At 45.2% G+C, this 19,315-nt stretch overlaps 1 protein-coding gene across 1 annotated transcript in view; it reads left to right on the forward strand.

Moving 5' to 3' along the window:
* Positions 1-19,315, forward strand: part of DOCK2 (dedicator of cytokinesis 2) — a 448,493-nt gene that overhangs the window by 98,975 nt on the left and 330,203 nt on the right. Inside the window, exons 23-24 of the mRNA XM_052659358.1 lie at positions 9,949-10,019; positions 12,067-12,173. Coding sequence (XP_052515318.1) covers positions 9,949-10,019; positions 12,067-12,173 — 178 coding nt within the window. The remainder of the gene's footprint in view (positions 1-9,948; positions 10,020-12,066; positions 12,174-19,315) is intronic.

Raw genomic sequence — 19,315 nt, forward strand, 5'->3', positions numbered from 1 at the left:
TTGTTTGCAAAAGAGCCAATTATAAAATGCTATGCAAATACAGAGAGCTAATAGGATTATTAGCTTTGGCATGAGTCTTTTTACCCAGGTTTTTATTGTCTGGGTAGCTGTGTTAGAAAATGGTCTGTTTTCCCCGGGATCTGGGCCAGGTTATGCTGGTTTCTTCTCATAGATTTCCACCCCAAGAGCCAAGAAAAGGGACTTTGCTTTTTAAAAATTTACTCTAAAAGGGCCAAATTTAGCTTCTAGGATGAAATCAATGATGTTTTCTGTCTATTCCTGTGGTTGTTGAAAAGTTGTCAAAGAAGAATATAAAGTCATATTGAAGTATGAAGAGCAATACCATCTGAAAAAACCAAATGCTCTTTTAGGGTATGAGGAGAGAGGGGTCAAGGCCATATGATGTCAGCAAACCTCACACAAGGGGTCTTCTGCAGACTTTGATATTCACTATTGGAGAATATCAGTCGGACACGACGGAGCGACTGAACTGAACTGATTGGAGAATGAGCTTTGGATGTCAAGCCAGAGAGATCTGAGTGGGAAATGGGGCATCCACGCTTGGGCACATAGCACTGGGCAAATGATTTCAGTATCCTGGGCTTTAGTTACCCTTTTATAAAATGGGAAGCCTAATGTCTGTCTAATTTAGAGAATTATTAAGAGGATTAAAGTAATGCATGTAAAGCCTGGTGGGTAAAGCCTGTTACATAGTTCAATTTAAGTACTTTTTATTCATGTATATCTCTTCCTCCTTTCAGTTCAGTTCAGTTCAGTTGCTCAGTCACGTCCGACTCTCTGCGACGCCATGAATCACAGCACGCCAGGCCCCCCTGTCCATCACCAACTCCCGGAGTTCACTCAGACTCATGAGGGCATTTTCAACAGAGTGGAATCTGGAAGGGAATATTTGTGTTTCTAACCTTGTCACATGAAGTCAAGCAGTTTTAGGACATCCAGTTATTCTGTTAGATCAAGAAACAGATATAAATTTCAAGGAGGATAAGCTTACAAGAACTGACTCTATAAAAAAATAAAAAAAGGAAGGCAAAGTTTTGCCAGTGAAATAGGACAGCATGACTGGAGTCTTGATTCTGAGCCTGCATGGGGTAGAGTGGGAAAGAGTGCTGTGATCTACTAGTAATGTCTGCCGTAAGTTTTGGGTGAGAGCATGGAGAACACCAATGGTTGACACTCCCATTCCAGCCTTACACTTCCAGCTGGGTAGTGGCTTAGTTGGAAGCCCTAATTCACGCCTGCCTGAGTTCAGAGTGAAGTCCATCTGGTTTAGTCTCAGCTTTGCCCATGTGAATTCTTGGACCCAAGCTGGTTATTTCTCATGTCTGAGGCCCATCTGGCTTTTGTGAATTGCTTTCTGTGGTTTACCTAATTGTTCAGAGATGGCATGGCAGTGTCTCACATGAAACGACGGAGAATTTAAAGCCAGCCATCCAAAGAGGGTAGAAAGAGCGTTAAAAACATCTTTCACGGATTGAGTATCAGGCATGAACCAAGCTTTCACATGCAGTGTTTTCAGTCCTCCCACAGGTCTGCAAGGAATCGTCTTCATTGTCCATGGAGGCTCATATAGTTAAATAATTCATCCTTAAGTGTACCTATTCGCGGTGGTAGAGCGAGGATTTCAGTCCACCCAGGTCTTCTAACGCCAAAGTTAGTATTCTGTAATCCACAAAGAATGGGTATGGTCGGGGCTTTCTGGATGGGTGGTATGCTCAGAAGTCGCCGTGTGTGCCAGCCCTGTGAACTGGATGAAGGGTGATGATGAAGTGGATAAAGCGGATGGCAGGGTGAGACGGTCCACATCTGGCGCTTGTGAACTGGATGCAGCTCAGCTGTGACGCATGGCCGTTGGTGACGTCGTGCACATCCATTTGACCCATTGTCCTTCAGACTGTGATTCTTCATCGTTCTCCGATTTGATGGTACGAGTGGAAATATACAAGCAACTCTTAATTACAGAGTCTGCTCCCTTGGGCACTCTGATTGTCGCACATGCTAATATAGCCCCTAGAGCATCCAGGAAGCAGAGACCTCTGCCTTTTACGTCTCCGGAACCTGAAACAGTAACTGTCACTTAAATACCTTCAGCTGGCACAATGAAAGAATGAATACTAGCTTCCAGTATTTTATGTTTTAGCATTTATTGTGTGTGACACATTGAGCTAAAAGCTTTACATATACTGTTAGCTCATTTGATTTTTTTTTAAATAACAAACACCTTATTAGGCAAATACTCTTCTTATCTCTACTTTACAGATGAGGAAATGGAGGCTTAGAGAGATTGAGTAACTTAATCACAGTTAAGAAGTAGCAGGTTACTTGAATCTAGGTTGTATAGTCCAGAGCTTGAGTTCCTAATCACCAAGCAAAGTAAGGTTTCATTAAAGAATTGGATCTTTTGGCAAAATGCTAGGTGGTTAAGCAACAAGCTCCATAAATAGCAGTACAGATGGGCAGATGTCTGGTTTGTAGTCACAAATTTGAGCTATTAAGGAGGCCTCTTTCTTTCCTCCCTTTCCACTGTTCACTATTGTAAAATATCCAAGAGTCTGAAGCAAGGGAAGAATGTGGTTCATTCTTGGGACGTGGACTGCGGGCTGCATGCTGAGCCCGCGGTGGGAGGAGAAGTGAGACTCAAGTGTAATAGCGAGGGCTGGAGTTTCCCCTCTACTTCTTGATGACTGGAATGCTGCCCCCTTCCCACCGTCTACTGCATGCTTAGAGGCGGTGTTTGGGAATGCGGGATATATGGAGGATAGGTGAGATTTTGTTCCAGAGGGGCTGCTGGAGTCGTACTGACGGCTCACATTTTCCATTCAGTCGTCACATCAACCTTGTAAAGTAGGTGACTTTATTCCCTTCAATCTCCTGATGAATCTGGAGCATAGAGAGTTAGTTTCCTCAAGGACAGGCAGATGAAAGAGACCCACTTGGATCTGAACTTGGCCTCTTCAGCCAGCCATTTTAAACACTGAGCTCTCTTGCCTCCTGCTAAGCTTCAGGGGCCAGTGCCATTCTGGGCTACGGGAAGCATGGAGACATGTGTCTCCCAGAACCTGTTGATCGCTCTTCCCTTGCCTTGATGATAATTTCCAGGGTTACCGGCTCTGGTGAAGTCCATCTGAAAGACCAGTGACAGGGGTGAATGTCTGGGGAGAGTAGGTGTATTTTCCTCAGGGACAGCTCAGCATCTCTAGGAAGACTGCTTCTTCTGGCCAGATATGGTGAATCCCCGTGGCAGTGTCTGTCCAGTTTCCAGGGACCTTGACTGTCCATCATTTGACTAAAATAAAAGGATTGTCAATTGGTGGGATGGGAATATTGTCAGAGCTCTTGAATGAGGAAGACATCTAGTGTTCTAGTATAACTTTGCATCATTGCAAGATATATTCTTTTGCACTAGAAGTCTGTCTGCTGGCACCAATACTGTGCAGTCTTACTCTGGGAAGGAGAGGGAGACAAAGAGAGACCAGGAGAGTGAGAAAGAGAAAGACAGAGGGGGTGGGCGAGAGAGAGAATGGTAGATGAGGAGTCTGGAAACAGAAGATAAATCCCCTTCGAGTTTGAGGGAGTGCAGCTGTGTGGTTTTGATTTTTGCTGTTATTCTTAAACATTTGCTGTGTGCTCGCAGCCCAGGATTATCAGCTCTGGTGAAGCCCTTCTGGATAGCAACCACCACAAGGGTTCTCCTATGACTCCTCTTGGGACAGTAAAATCACTACTGCTTGACTGGGGTCTGGCTCTCTTCTTGAGTGCTGTACCTGGCTTCTGGCAGAGGGACTTGGAACTGATGAATCATCTGGGAAATTCACTTGGAGCCACGTTACCAACTAATTACTGATCTGGAAAATGTTTTCCTGGTGGCCTTTCTTGCAACCCTTATGTTTGTGATGAGAAGGACGCTTGAGGCATATCAGAAAAATGATATCTTCTTTCAAAAGCCATCCTCGTAGGGCTTCCCTGATGGCTTGGTGGTAAAGAATCTACCTGCCAATGCAGGAGACACAGGTTTGACCCCTAATCGGAGAAGATCCCCATGCCTCAGAGCAGCTAAGTGCATGGCCACACTATTAAGCCTGTGCTCTAGAGCCTGGGAGCCGCAGCTACCCCAGCCCTCACACCCTGGAGCCCGTGCTCCGCTCCCAACAAGAGAAGCCCGAGCAGGGGTCGCCGCCCCGCCTGGGCGCAGGCAGAGGAAAGCCCTGGCAGCATGGAGATGTGGCGCAGCCGAAATAAGCACACATTTAGGAGTCACCCTCTTAACGGGGAGGCTTTTCATCCGCTCCTCCCTGAGTCCACCCTTGTCTCCTCTGTCAGAACTCCCCCGCTTGCCAAGATGGGCGTTTTCCTAGAGCAGAGTAAGGTAGCAGAGCACGCTGGCCAGGAGCCGGCTGGGAAGGGTCAGGTGCACATCTCTGCTGCGTGGCTCATTGAAAGTGCAAGGTGCTCAGTCGTGCCCGACTCTTTACGACTCCGTGGACTATACAGTCCAGGGAATTCTCCAGGCCAGAATACTGGAGTGGGTAGCCTTTCTTGCCAACTCAGGGATTGAACCCAGGTCTCCCGCATTGCAGGCAGATTCTTTCCCAACTGAGTCACCAGGGAAGCCCAAGAATACTGGAGTGGGTAGCTTGTCCCTTCTCCAGTGGATCTTGCCGACCCAGGAATCTGACCGGGGTCTTCTGCACTGTGGGCAGATTCTTTACCAACTGAGCCAACAGCGTGTGGCTTGTTAGCTGTATGTATTCTGGCAAGTCATTTTACCTCTCTAGCGGAATGACAGTGTCTATTCCTAGAGCAGTTGTAAAAGTGAAGTGATATCATGCATGGATAAAGTTTCCACTGATGGTTTGCTACTTTGATTAAAATATATTAATCCAAATATATATTCTTATACATGTATATATATGCACACATACATGCATAAGAATACCTCTGTTGTGTTTTTCTTAAATATTATATATGATATAAGGATATATACTATGAGATGGGGCTTCCCTGGTGGATCAAACAGCAAAGAATCCACCTGCAGTGTGGGAGATCTGAGTTCGATCTCTGGGTCGGGAAGATCCCCTGGAGAAGGGAATGGCTACCCACTCTAGTATTCTTGGAGAATTCCAAGGACAGAGGAGCCCGGTGGGCTACACTCCATGGGGTTGCAAAGAGTCAGACAGAACTGAGTGACTAACACTTTCATGTTTTCCCACTGTGAGATGAAAGTGATACAACAGTAGTGGTTTATGTGTGATGGTAGTATTAATGAGAGGAGAAATATTAACAACAGTGGAACAACATGGTTCCCAGGAGGCCAACGGGTCTAGAAAGCCAGGCTGTTTCTAGTTCCCAGGCCTTAGAGACGTGCATCAGATGGAGATCCCCAGTGGGCCTTGTGGCTGAGTTCTTCTGCCTCCGGGGAGTGCTCAGTGGCAGCACGTGCTGAGCTCACCTGCTGTCCCTCCACTCAGGTGTGTCCGGGCTGTGTGAAGGCAGGCCCCTTGAGGACTATGACAGCGGACTTGGCAAACTTCCCGTCCCCTTTGGGAAAGAAAGCCACAGGCCTGCCACTTGTCTGTGAGGCCAGCTGGGTCGGATGGACGTTTAATATTCCACAGTTGACTTGATTATACCCTTGCAGTCTCAGGATGTGAACCACTCAGTTTGTTTCACTTTATCACTAGCCCAGGGCTGGGAGGCTGGCAAGATGGGCTTCTGAAGTAACGCTTGTCCCAGCCTCGTCCAGCTCCTGCTCACTCACAGCTGAAGCACTGAAGTGTGAGTGTCCGTGGAGATGCCTGGTGACTGCTGCTCTTCAGAATCTCCCCAAAGCCCTGGAATGCCACGCACCGCTTGAAAGCCAGCAACTTGCTGCAGACACCGGAGTCCTGGTTTTCCCTGACTTGCCAAGGATTTCATTTCTGTTTTTGTTCCGTCACTTTGGTCTCAATTATGGTCTTAATCGATGAGCCTGTAGTAGTCTTTGTCCAGGCCCTGGGTAGTGAGGGCTGGCTGATGTCAGAGAAGTCAGAAGGGGGAGATACAGCATGCATACTTTTGGAGGCCCACTGTGTACTGGGCATTACAATAGGTGCAAATATGCTGTATTTGCCGTCATTCCCCTCTCTCATTTGCCCCACATGAAAATGCTGAGGCTTGGGGAGTGAGGAGACAGCCCTAGGTGCTTGCAGGTGCTGGGTGGAGCACTGGGAATCCCCCTACCTCAGCTCCCTGTGGGCCTAGAGTAAGGAAGGAACAGTTGGTTTGAATGCTTAGACCAGCCTTTATCAGGGCACGTGCCTCACCTTGTGGCATCTCTTTAGGATGAGGAGATTGTAAGCTGGCAGCCCCTGGAGAAGTGCAGCCTGCAGGGGTGTTTGATTTGGCTAGCAGTGTTTAAAACAAGTGAGCAAGAATGCCTCATTCTTTAGAGTGTGGGTTCTACACACCTGATCACTTCCCACTGGCCTACGCTCTTCTGATTTCACTTCTGTCTGCTACTTGCCCAGCCCTGCAGGCATCTGCTTTTGCTGTATCTTGATGTTTCCTGATACAGATGACCTGACCAACTAGGCTGGAAGGCACTGTATATGATAATTGCCTGGAGGAATGTCATAGTGCAACTTAGCATATTAAAATTCAGAGAAGTTCTGCCAAAAAAAACACAAAAGTATCAAAACTAAAAAAATGCACCTTACTGGCTTATCTTTGCTTAAACCAAACTTTCCCCTAATTGTTTGATTGCAAATCCTTTCCCTCCCACAGAATACCTAACACCATCCTATAGTGCAAAGGTGTCCCAATAGAGCCTAGTTTTAGAAACATTTGCTCTGGAATCTTGTTATCTCTTGTCATCTTGATTTGAAGAATAAAGAGTAAATCTTCAGACATAAAATCCAATAACTGTAAAGAAAAGGTTTGACACATCTGACAACATACAAATTAAAATCCTTCTGTACAATGAAAGATATGATAAAGCTAAAAGAAAGCAACAGTCAACCACAGGGGAAGTAAAAGAAAATTCTTGCAAAATATGTTACTGCAAAGGGGTTAATATTAATGATATATAAAGAATTCCACACCAATAAGAAAAGAAATCACCCAAAAGAAAAATGGAGAAAGAATACAGGCAAGTAGATAGTAAATATTTGCATATGTGCTCATTCAGTATGTCCAACTCTTTCCAACCCCATGGACTGCAGCCTGCCAGACTCCTCTGTCTGTGGAATTTTCTAGGCAATAATAGTGGAGGGGGTTGCCATTTCCTTCTCCAGGGGATCTTCCCAGACCACGGATCAAACATGCATCTCTTGTTTCTCCTCCATTGACAGGTGGATTCTTTACCACTGTGCTGATAGTAAGTATAGTTGTTCAATAAATATAGAAAAGGTGCCCACCTGCACTAGACCCAAAGAGTTGCAGATAACAGCTGCAAATTATATATCAGGGTGACAAAATCAAACAGATTTGCATACTAGTGTTAGCAAGGTTGTAAGTTTAAGGAAATTGATTACTGCTTCTTTCTAAGGTAATATGACAGAGTCTCCTGAAACAGATATGAATATACATTTGTGTGTACATTTGCACGTGTGTACATACATCTGATGCGCTAGCTCCTCTTCAGCAGTGCATCCATCCCATTGGGATTCTCAGAGACACACAAATGTATGTGTTCAATATTTTCTGCCACTTATTTTACGATAAAGAGAAGCTAAAGATAGCACGGAAAGTGTGACAGTGGAAGTGTTAGTCACTCAGTCGTGTCTGACTTTTTTGTGACCCCATGGATTGTAGGCCACCAGACTCCTCTGTCCGGAGAATTCTCCAGGCAAGAATACTGAAGTGCGTTGCCATTTCCTTCTCCAGGGGATCTTCCCCGCCCAGGTATTGAATCTGGGTCTCCTGCATTGCAGGCAGATTCGTTACTGTCTGAGCTACCAGGGAAGCCCAAGACAGCATGGAGTCCATTAGTAAGGAGAACTTGGTGTACCCACGTGAGTCTTGTTATGCAGTGGTGAGAAATGAAGAGTGCACTCTATGAATTGATGGCAAAAATCCTGGTGGTACATGGTTAGCTGCAAAAAGCAAGTTACAGAACTGTGTAATCACACACATACACGTGCACAGGCACATACGTGCAACACACACAACACACACATGTTCATGCATAGAAAGCAGTCAGGACTCATTGCAACGTTGACAGTGACCCCTTCTGAGCTGAGCAGTAGGGATTGGGGCAGAGATGGAGATACAGGACTTCAGGGATAATTTTCATCCTAATACTTGTCTGAATTTTTTAAATAACAAACATAAGTCTGATGTGCAAAATGCATAAATAACAAGGAGAATAAGCATGAAGGCAAGGAGAGAGAGAGATGCTATTTGAGTGAGGTGGGCGTGTAGCTTGAGGGTTACAAGGAGTGGCTCTGTAAGCACCTGTCTGTGTTTAAAGTCTGACTCTCCCACTTGCTAACTTTGTGACCTAGTTATTAAATCTTCATGCCCTAGAGTTTCCTGATCTATGAAAATAGTGTGTCCCTTGTAGGAGGAAATAAGGTTTAATAAAATTACCTAACAGCATGGTGTCTTCTCTGAGAACTTTCAGTAGAGCACAGTCACAATGGTTATCCACGTTCACTAAGAAACTCAACTGTATATGGCTAGGAGGAAGAGTTTATTTAAAAAAAAATAACTTTCACTGTTTTAATTTTGGTTTAATTGTAAAACAGTGATTGTTGTTGCATTAGTCGCTTAGTCCTGTCTGACTCTGCGACCACCTGGACTGTAGGCCCCCAGGCTCCTCTGTCCATGGGGATTTCCCAGGCAAGAATACTGGAGTGTGTTGCCATTTCCTTCTCCAAGGCATCTTTCTGACCCAGGGATCGAACGCGTGTCTCCGACACTGGCAGGCGGATTCGTTACCACTGGGGCACCAGGGAAGCCCTAAAGGGTGATACTTATTGACTATAGAACACTTAGAATACGCAGGAGAATGAAGAAAATACGAAGGGCACACACCTACAGATTTTTAAACATTGTTTTCCAAATAGGCGACTTACAACTCTTTTTGTAGAAATTACAGTCTACTCTGTTATTTAGCAAATGGTGCTGTTTTACGAGGCCCTGGGTGTGTTTCCCACCTCTGGATGCATCAGTTACCTCACACAGAGGGAAAAAGGCCATCCGCCGTAATGCCCAGTTTTCCTAACCCAGCTAGTAGCTGCAGAAATGTGCCCACAATTGTTCTCAAATTGGTCAAGGAGAGAAATTAGAAATAGAACTCGGTCCATACTGTCCTTACCACCAACAGTACAACTCAAGCATGCTGTCTTCCAATGATGACAGAAGTTGCCCTTTACACAGCATCCAAAGTGTGCCTGACTCTCCGCTGGATGCCTCATTTGTATTATTTTTAATCTTTGCAATCCTGAAAAATAGGCATTATTTCCTCTAGTTAACAGACAAGGAAAATGAGAAATCAGAGAGGTTAAGTGTTTTGCCGAAAGTCACATGGCTACCAAGGAGTAGAAACAGAATTTGACTGTAAGTGTATATAACTTCCAAATCCATGATTGTTCTACTATACATTTCTAGGCCCTTGAAGATAGAAGAAACTCACATATCTAAGGTTTCAATCTACATGTAGAGTTTGAGTCACTGTACCAGTACCCAGCGGAGAAGGCAGTGGCAACCCACTCCAGTACTCTTGCCTGGAAAATCCCACGGGTGGAGTAGCCTGGTGGGCTGCCGTCTATGGGGTTGCACAGAATCAGACATGACTGAAGTGACTTAGCAGCAGCAGCAGTACCGAGGATGTAGGCTCCTCCTTCCTTGATCTGTGTCCTATTGCAAAGCATCCTTGCCACCAGGCAGAATTGTTGGCAGAGTCATTGGCCGTGGGCATAACTCACGTTTATTTTACTTTCTACCTAGGTGGCAGCTTTGAAATATATCCCATCTGTCCTCCATGATGTGGAAACCGTCTTTGATGCAAAGTTACTCAGGTGAGAGCTGATGCTGTACTTTCCTGGGCTCTGGGCCAAGCCAGGGATGCAGAGAGAGAGGAGGGTTCTTGTGGGGAATTCCAGACGGACACTCAGCATGGGGAAAGAGGGGCCAGGCCTGGCGGAACTTCCTCCAGGGACTTCAATGTGGGATTGTTACATTTTTGTTTGTGTCAGATTTGGATAAAATAAGCATCTTTTTTGATTGATACCAATGATAAAGAATTGTATCATTGATATCAGTCCTTGGTGGCTTAAAGAATCCACCGGCAATGAAGGAGACATAGGAGACGTGGATTGAATACCTGGGTCAGGAAGCTCTCCTGGAGGAGGAAATGGCAGTCTACTCCAGGATTCTTGCCTGAGAAATCTCATGGACAGGGGGGCCCAGTGGGCTCCAGTCCAGGGGTCAGACAGGACTGAGCACAGGCGCATGCACAATGATACAGAATATGAAACATTTGTCTCCATTTCACCTGGGCTTGAAGGTTTTGGGGGTTCCTGTGTTTGCCCTGTAAGCTCTGTGGTTACAAATAGAGAACCACCGATACATACTTAACGGCATAATGAGATGGGCTCCCCTTCACTTTTTCCTCCTTCACTCCATTCCTTTCATGAGAGCAGCACATTATTTCAGTATGCTTAAGCCATTTAGGGGCATCTGAGCCAGATATACCCTCTTCTTCCTTCTCCCAAATTTGCTTAAGTTGCAAGATAGCATATAGACCATTTAAAAATTTTGGGGGGCCATGTTGTGTGGCATATGGGATCTTATCTCCCTAACCAAGGGTCGAACTCATACTCCCTGCCCTGGAAGGCAGAGTCTTAACCCCTGGACTGCCAGGAAAGTCCCTAAAAACCTTTTATATTGGAAAACTTTTAGATTTAGAAAAGAGCTGCAGAGATAGTATATGGGGAATGCCTACATGCTTCTCACTGAGCTCCCCTGGTTGTTCACGTTTAAACAACGACAGTACAGTCACCGAAGCTAAGACAGTAACATTGGCGTGACCCTATTCAGTGCTCTCCAGACTTTATGCAGCTCTCATCAGCTTTCCCCCTGTTCACTTGAAGATTTCTGCTGGCTTCTCATTCTTCTGCTCTCAAGCTGAATGTTGTCCTCTTGGGGAAGCTACCTCTGAATATTGTAAATAAATTAAATTCCTCCCTTAACCCCTGTACCATTACAACTCCCTATTCATTTCATTGCATATCTGGCCCTGTATTGATTTGCTTGCTTTTGTGTTGTACATTGACCTTCATTAGAATGTAAGTTCCATGCCAAATGGGACCAAGTCTGTTTCTATTCTATCCCCTCTGCCCTGCACATTGCCTGTCACATATTAAATAGATGCTTAATGAGGATTTAAAAGAAATGAACACAAAGAGCTTATTTTGGAATGCTGACAGGGGTTATAATTTTTTTTCAGTGGCGTTTTTATTTTCACTCTATTTGGAAAGAGCTGTCTTCTTTTTCATATTCCAAACTTGTTCTAATCTATAACTTTTCACAGTTTTTTTTTTTCAATTAGGACATTTTTAAGATATCTAAAGCATTACCAAGTATAAAACATTAGAAAAATAAAATGGTATGGAAATGAAATTAGAACCTGGTTTTAAACCCTTGTTTCTTTGATCCCTTAACTGTGTAACATTGGAAAAGTTAATCTTTTTAAACCTTACTTTTCCCACTTGTAAAATTGAGATGAGCATTGGATCTGCCTTATAAACTTGTGATGTTTCCATGGCACAGTAGATGTCAAGTGCAAAACATGTACCTGAGGTTGGGGTTCTTGCTGTTATTTTCCAATTTTCCCGTCTTTTTGAGTGCTGTTGGTATCAGTATTCAACATTGAGACCAACTATGCATGTCCACTGCAGGCTTATCATGCTAGGGGCGGTGGGGGGGGGGGGCAGGCGGTGGCAAAGGGAGCAAGATGTTCGTTGTTTCTGCTTCCACGGCCAACAGGCTGGGGAAGGACTGTGTCAGGAGGTGGCGGGCGTTGGTCTAACGGCTTCTCTGTGCTCCTGTTTTTCCTGCCCTTAGCCAACTCCTCTACGAATTCTACACGTGCATCCCTCCCGTGAAACTCCAAAAGCAGAAAGTCCAGTCCATGAATGAGATAGTGCAGAGCAATCTCTTTAAAAAGCAAGGTGAGTGTGAAGTTTCTTGGCTGGTGGGGGCGCATGAAGCCCCAGTGCCCATCACATGCTATGCAGTTACCAAATGTTTCTTCTCTCAGACTAACTCCCTTAGTCTGAATGAAGGGGGAAGTAGAAAGTAGCTGACAACTTAAATATCAGAATCGAAACTAATTTAAAGGTAACATAGGCTGTACTATTTGTTTTTCCTGAGAAGGTTTAATAAGAGGCCAGATTTGGAATCATTTTCATATAACTTTTGTTTTCAATTTGGCTGTGCCATGTGGAATCTTAGTTCCCCATCCAGGGATTAAACCTCTGGCCCTTGCATTGGAAGCCGAGTCTAAACCTCTGAAACACTGGGAAGTCCAGTCTGGAGCTATTTTGCTGTGAGGTCTGTACTCTACCTGAGAGGAGATAGATGACATTTCCAGTCCCTTCACAGAGGCATCAGTGGCTCTGGGCTCCTGTTGTGTTTGCTTCCAGGGGTACTCGCTGCATAAGCAAGCAAACACATAGATACTGTAGAGCCCCCTGGTCTCCTGTTGCTACTTTCACAGCAGCGTGTTACCCCGCTACTCTGGATGTTGCCTTTCTTCATATAGCGGTATTTCCCGGAGAGCAGGGAAAGACAGTGGACTTGTGCTGCGGTCACAGTCAGAACTCACCCAAACCGATCTCTGGTGACCGTCAGTCCCCAGCCAGCACCCCCAGCCCTGGGGCTCCCTGTTTTTGAGGCTGATGAGCTGGATGGCCCCGCATCCTCCAGCTATGAGTACATAGGGCTTATATGTTAATATTCATAATTTCCTGACACCACTCCTTTTTGTGAGATTGAAAAAGATGACTTTAGAGGGTCAGTTCTGTTTTCTGTACCCTCAGCTCAAGGCTTTCCAATTGAAATTCCTTTCTGTTCATGCTGGTGTCAGTGATACAACAAGAAGCAAACTGTGCAAGGAACAAGGAGTCTTAGAAAGCAGAGGATCATTCGTCACCTATCTGGGATTTATTCAGAGTGAGGCTTGAAGATTTATGTAAATTGCTGGGTTATCACAGAAACATTCAGGAACCACTTCATTGTAAAAATTTTCTTCCCCCTAATGCCTGGTTAACATGGTGCATCCAAAATTGCTGTCTGAATCCCATCCCATTAAGAGTAGGAGAAAGGCATGGGAAGAAAGATGATCTTGTGATATTTATTCATGCCTAGAGTTTGCTGACCATTTAGTTGATGTGTGACATGGTTTATTTGTGCAAAGTGGTTTGTGCAGGTGATTGGAAACTAATCTTGCTAAGAGTTGTTATATGTCTTATCTTACTGTTTAGTTTTGTTTTTTTTTTCAAGTGAGCCTTTCTCAGGTTTCACCTTCTGATTTCCATGTCAGAATGAATCGCCCTCATGCTGAAAGCATGCCTGCCCCTTCCTGCCCTGGCAGTCCCTCCCTGGATTTCAGGCGGTGTCCCTGCAGGGGTGAATAGTCCCGCCGAGGGGCGTGCCGAGGGCGGCTCTTGCTGCATCTGGTGCTGCACAGGCAGCAGGGAGCAGAGCCGCTCGGCTCCTTTCCGTTGTTCGGAGCTGCTGTCGTCAGGGCCCTGCTCAGCGAGGCCAGGTGGAACGTTAGCGCGGTCCTGGTTTGGGCGTGTGGCGTCAGTTCCAGCCTGCTGGGAGTCAGAGTAATTCCTTTACTGGAGTCGCATCTCCTGGGCTGACGGTGGCCCCTAGGGTCAGCATAATCACAGGCTGGGCCAGACAGCTGCCGCCCACCAGTCCTGCTGCGCCTCTGCGTTTGAGTCAGTAAAAACCCTCTGATTAATACTAAGTGACAGAAGGCCAGCCCCAGGGTACACAGTTACAGAAGAAATGCAAAATTCTCACCTACACATACGTACAGAGACTAGAGGTAGGTGAAGGGAAAGCCCATTAGGGAGCCATTTTAAAGAGGCTGCAGTGCATAATTCATCAAGCCATCCTTAGTTCAGGTGTGGAAGCAATGTGGTCCTATGCACGGCTGAAGGGTAACTCCTCTTCCACTGTTTATTTGCTAAGTGAGCCCTCTTACAAAGGGATTTCCCTGGTCATCCAGTGGCTAATAACTCCACACTCCCAATGTGGGGCCTGCTTCAGTCCATGCCACTACTAAGAGATGCACGCTGAAGCTAAAGGTTCTGCGTGCCTCAACTAAGACCCTGTGCAGCCAAACAAATAAACACATAAATAAATAAATATTTTAAAAATGATCTGAAAAAGAATATATATGGATATATGTATAATATAGAATTGAGTTACTTTATATACACCTGAAACTAATACAGGTATAATACAACTAAGTATCAGTTCAGTTCAGTTGCTCAGTCATGTCCGACTCTTTGCGACCCCATGAATCGCAGCATGCCAGGCCTCCCTGTCCATCACCATCTCCGGGAGTTCATTCAGACTCACGTCCATCGAGTCTGTGATGCCATCCAGCCATCTCATCCTCTTGTTGTCCCCTTCTCCTCCTGCCCCCAATCTCTCCCACCATCAGAGTCTTTTCCAATGAATCAACTCTTCGCATGAGGTGTCCAAAGTACTGGAGCTTCAGCTTTAGCATCATTCCTTCCAAAGAAATCCCAGGGTTGATCTCCTTCAGAATGGACTGGTTGGATCTCCTTGCAGTCCAAGGGACCCTCAAGAGTCTTCTCCAACACCACAGTTCAAACACATCAATTCTTCGGCACTCAGCCTTCTTCACAGTCCAACTCTCACATCCATACATGACCACGGGAAAGACCATAGCCTTGACTAGACAGACCTTAGTCGGCAAAGTAATGTCTCTGCTCTTGAATATACTGTCTAGATTGGTCATAACTTTTCTTCCAAGGAGTAAGCGTCTTTTAATTTCATGGCTGCAGTCACTATCTGCAGTGATTTTGGAGCCCAAAAAAATAAAGTCTGACACTGTTTCTACTGTTTCCCCATCTATTTCCCATGAAGTGACGGGACCAGATGCCATGATCTTCGTTTTCTGAATGTTGAGCTTTAAACCAACTTTTTCACTCTCCTCTTTCACTTGCATCAAGAGGCTTTTTAGCTCCTCTTCACTTTCTGCCATAAGGGTGGTGTCATCTGCATATCTGAGGTTATTGATATTTCTCCCGGCAATCTTGATTCCAGCTTGTGTTTCTTCCAGTCCAGCGTTTCTCATGATATACTCTGCATAGAAGTTAAATAAGCAGGGTGACAATATACAGCCTTGACATACTCCTTTTCCTATTTGGAACCAGTCTGTTGTTCCATGTCCAGTTCTAACTGTTGCTTCCTGACCTGCATACAGATTTCTCAAGAGGCAGGTCAGGTGGTCTGGTATTCCCATCTCTTTCAGAATTTTCCACAGTTTATTGTGATCCCCACAGTCAAAGGCTTTGGCATAGTCAATAAAGCAGAAATAGATGTTTTTCTGGAATTCTCTTGCTTTTTTCCATGATCCAGCAGATGTTGGCAATTTGATCTCTGGCTCATCTGCCTTTTCTAAAACCAACTTGAACATCAGGGAGTTCACGGTTCATGTATTGCTGAAGTCTGGCTTGGAGAATTTTGAGCATTACTTTACTAGCATGTGAGACGAGTGCAATTGTGTGGTAGTTTGAGCATTCTTTGGCATTGCCTTTCTTTGGGATTGGAATGAAAACTGACCTTTTCCAGTCCTGTGGCCACTGCTGAGTTTTCCAAATGTGCTGACATATTGAGTGCAGCACTTTCACAGCATCATCTTTCAGGATTTGAAACAGCTCAACTGGGATTCCATCACCTCCACTAGCTTTGTTCGTAGTGATGCTTTCTAAGGCCCACTTGATTTCACATTGCAAGATGTCTGGCTCTAGATTAGTGATCATAGTTGATTGTAAATCAGCTGTCCTTCAATTTAAAAAATAAGCATGAATTAAAACAATAACCCTAAGGGAAACTTCAGTCCAGGCTCCTCTCTAAGTCCTCAGGTTCCAAATGAAAGCACTCTGATTGCATATGCACGCGCTCACTGGGTGTCTGTGGCTCTTGGGTGAAAGTCTCTGTTATGCCCTGAAATAAGGTGAGTGTGATTCCTTGGCCAGGTCTGAACTAGAATGAAATCCCTCCTGTTGTCCCCCCTGGGAGGTGTCCTGTGCCTCAGAGAAACAGTTTACTTTGAGCCCATACTTACTTAACTGCCAGATGTGCAGACTGCCTGGAGTGTTGTCGGTGACATTAGCTTGTACTCACAGCCTTGAACACTTGTATTGACATCAGGACAAGGAGCCAGGAGGCTGTTAAGCACTTTCCAAACTGTTAGCAGACTAGCCTATTGGCTTCTCTTCAGGAGGATCCGATGGAAAAGAGGGAGAAGGTTTACTGGTTAAGGGCTCTGGTTCTTGGGTTGGATTCCTGGGTTCAGCCCCTCATCAGCTGGGTGACCGTGGGCAATTTGCTTAACCTCTCTGCTCCTCAGCAAACTCATCTGCAAAATGGGAAAAATGATAGCAATATCTTAGAAGATTGTTATGTGGGCTGACGAGACCAACAGTGCATCTAAAGTGCTTATCAAAGCAACGTTATATCTCATACTAAGTGAGCGCTGTTATTACTGGTGGTGTGGTTATTATTTCTGCCTCTCCTTTCATTTTTCCAACTTCTAACCTTCAGATTCTTTGCAATAAGGGCGTCCCTTCATAGTTGATAGTCACACGAACCCTAAGTTACGTTTCCTGGTTTCCCTGAAAGCTGTATATTTTTCTGTAGGGTCTGAGAAACATAGGACTTAATGAATAAAAAGGCCTTGGTGTGTATGCACTTCCTATCCTGGCTTTGAATGGTCTTTCCAGGTTTTGTCTCATTTCCCTAGAGTGTTTCTGTACAGGGCCCAGGTGACATGAACCCAGCATCACAGGTCAGCATGAGATGTTTGTGGTTTCTCGCCTCGCTGTTTACCTTGCCGTGGGCCTCAGTATAGCTACACGGTTTGGGACGCTTGACAGTCACCCTCTATGATGGTTTGCTCCTTGTGTGCTGAATGGCTTAGTCATGTCTGGCTCTTTAGGACCCCAGGGACTGTAACCTGCCAGGGTCCGCTGTCCACGGGATTTCCCAGGCAAGAATACTGCAGTGGGTTGCCGTGCCCTTCTCCAGGGGATTTTCCCCACCCAGGGATTAAATCCGAGTCTTCTGCCACCTGAGGAGCTCCTTGGGGCTATTTCAAAATATGTGCACGTGCAAGCGTACACACACACATTTTTTAAATCTTCCTTCTTTCATGGAGGCAATTAGCCTCCATTTGTCTCAGCATTTACTTGACCTGTGACCCTGAGTAAATTTCTTACTCCTTTCAAGCCTCAGTTTCCTTATCTGTAAAGTGGGAATAACCAGAGAGTGTGCCTCACTGGGTAGTTGTGCAGCCTCAGTGGCATAATGTGACCTGTTGTCCTGGGGTGTGAGGGCGTTAGGGGTCACCAGCAGCCAAGGTCTTTCAGGGAGGGGCTCGCCCTGTGCGAATGACTTCAGGATTCAGTGGGAAGAAAACTGGGAAACTGATGGAGACGAATTTCCTGTTGTCTCCAGACTGGCCTGGTCGTGACGCTGGGAGAAAGGATGAATAGGTATGCCCCAAGAAAACTCTGAGGGGAGTCTGCGAGAAAACCAAACCTTCTGTGCCTTTGGAACAGATTTGTCCCTGTGAGAACCTAATCTCTAAGTAATGTGTCTTTTTAGTCTGATGCTAATCAGATGTGCCATCTGCTTCAGTGTAAACTGCTTTGGGATCCACATGGCTGGCTTTCCTCTACTTCCAAAACAAACAGGGACAGGGCGGGGCCAGGAAGACAGGGAGACAGAGAAAGAGACAGAGATCTGACAGAGATTTGGAAACTCTTCCAGTGTTTATTTTCAGCCAGTGGGATTTTCTTTGGAAACTTCATTGAGAAGTTGTTCTCTGAACTCAAGCATCCTATTTTTCTTTTATGAAGATGTGGTTTCCTTCTTCCCCCCTCTTTTTATCTGCGGCCCACGGTACCTGGAGCTGCTGGGACGCCCGTTCACAGTGGGTCTCTGTGGTGGGAGGGGTGGACACCCCTGTCCAGCACCCTGAGAGGGCGGCTTTTTTTTTTTTCTAATTATCACATCACTGCAGCACTGGCTGGAGTGGAGAAAAGTCCTCTCGCTCTAACAGTTATTATTTTGCTTGGTGAACTTAGGTAACATCTCTGAGCCTCCGGGTTGCGCATCTGAAAAATGTGAGTAGGGATGTGGACGTTAGAATATGAACTTTTGATTTAGGAAATCCTTGTTTGTGATCCTGGCTTGATCACTTATTAGCTGTGTTCCTTGAACAAGTAACTTCTTTGAGCTTTCATTTCTTTAGCTATGAATTAGGATAATGCATATTAAACAACTAGCAGAATGCCTGACACAGATGCCTGACACTTATTTAATAAAGACATCTATTGCCTCAACTGTGTGACAGAAATAACCACAAGAATAACAATGACATCAACAGCATCCTAAAGGGAGAGATATATGATCATTCTAGAGCCAGACATCCTGGAATGAAAAGTCAAGTGTGCCTTAGGAAGCATCAATACGAACAAAGCTAGTGGAGGTAATGGAATTCCAGTGGAGCCATTTCAGATCCTAAAAGATGATGCTGTGAAAGTGCTGCACTCAATATGTCAGCAAATTTGGAAATCTCAGCAGTGGCCACAGGATTGGAAAAGGACAGTTTTCATTCCAATGCCAAAGAAAGGCAATGCCAAAGAATGCTCAAACTACAGCACAATTACATTCATCTCACACACTAGCAAAGCAATGCTCAAAATTCTCCAAGCCAGGCTTCAACAGTATGTGAACCGTGAACTGGATTTGGAAAAGGCAGAGGTGCCAGAGATCAAATTGTCAACATCCATTGGATCATAGAAAAAGCAAGAGAGTTCCAGAAAAACATCTACTTCTGCTTTATTGTCTATGCCAAAGCCTTCACTGTGTGGATCACAGCAAACTGTGGAAAATTCTTCAAGAGATGACCTTTAAGACCACCTGACCTGCCTCCTGAGAAATCTGTATGCAGGTCAAGAAGCAACAGTTTGAATGAAACATGGAAGAACAGACTGGTTCCAAATAGGGAAAGGAGTATGTCAAGGCTGTATATTGT

Source organism: Budorcas taxicolor, chromosome 20 (assembly GCF_023091745.1).
Source record: "Budorcas taxicolor isolate Tak-1 chromosome 20, Takin1.1, whole genome shotgun sequence".
In the NCBI taxonomy this organism is placed as follows: Eukaryota; Metazoa; Chordata; class Mammalia; order Artiodactyla; family Bovidae; genus Budorcas; species Budorcas taxicolor.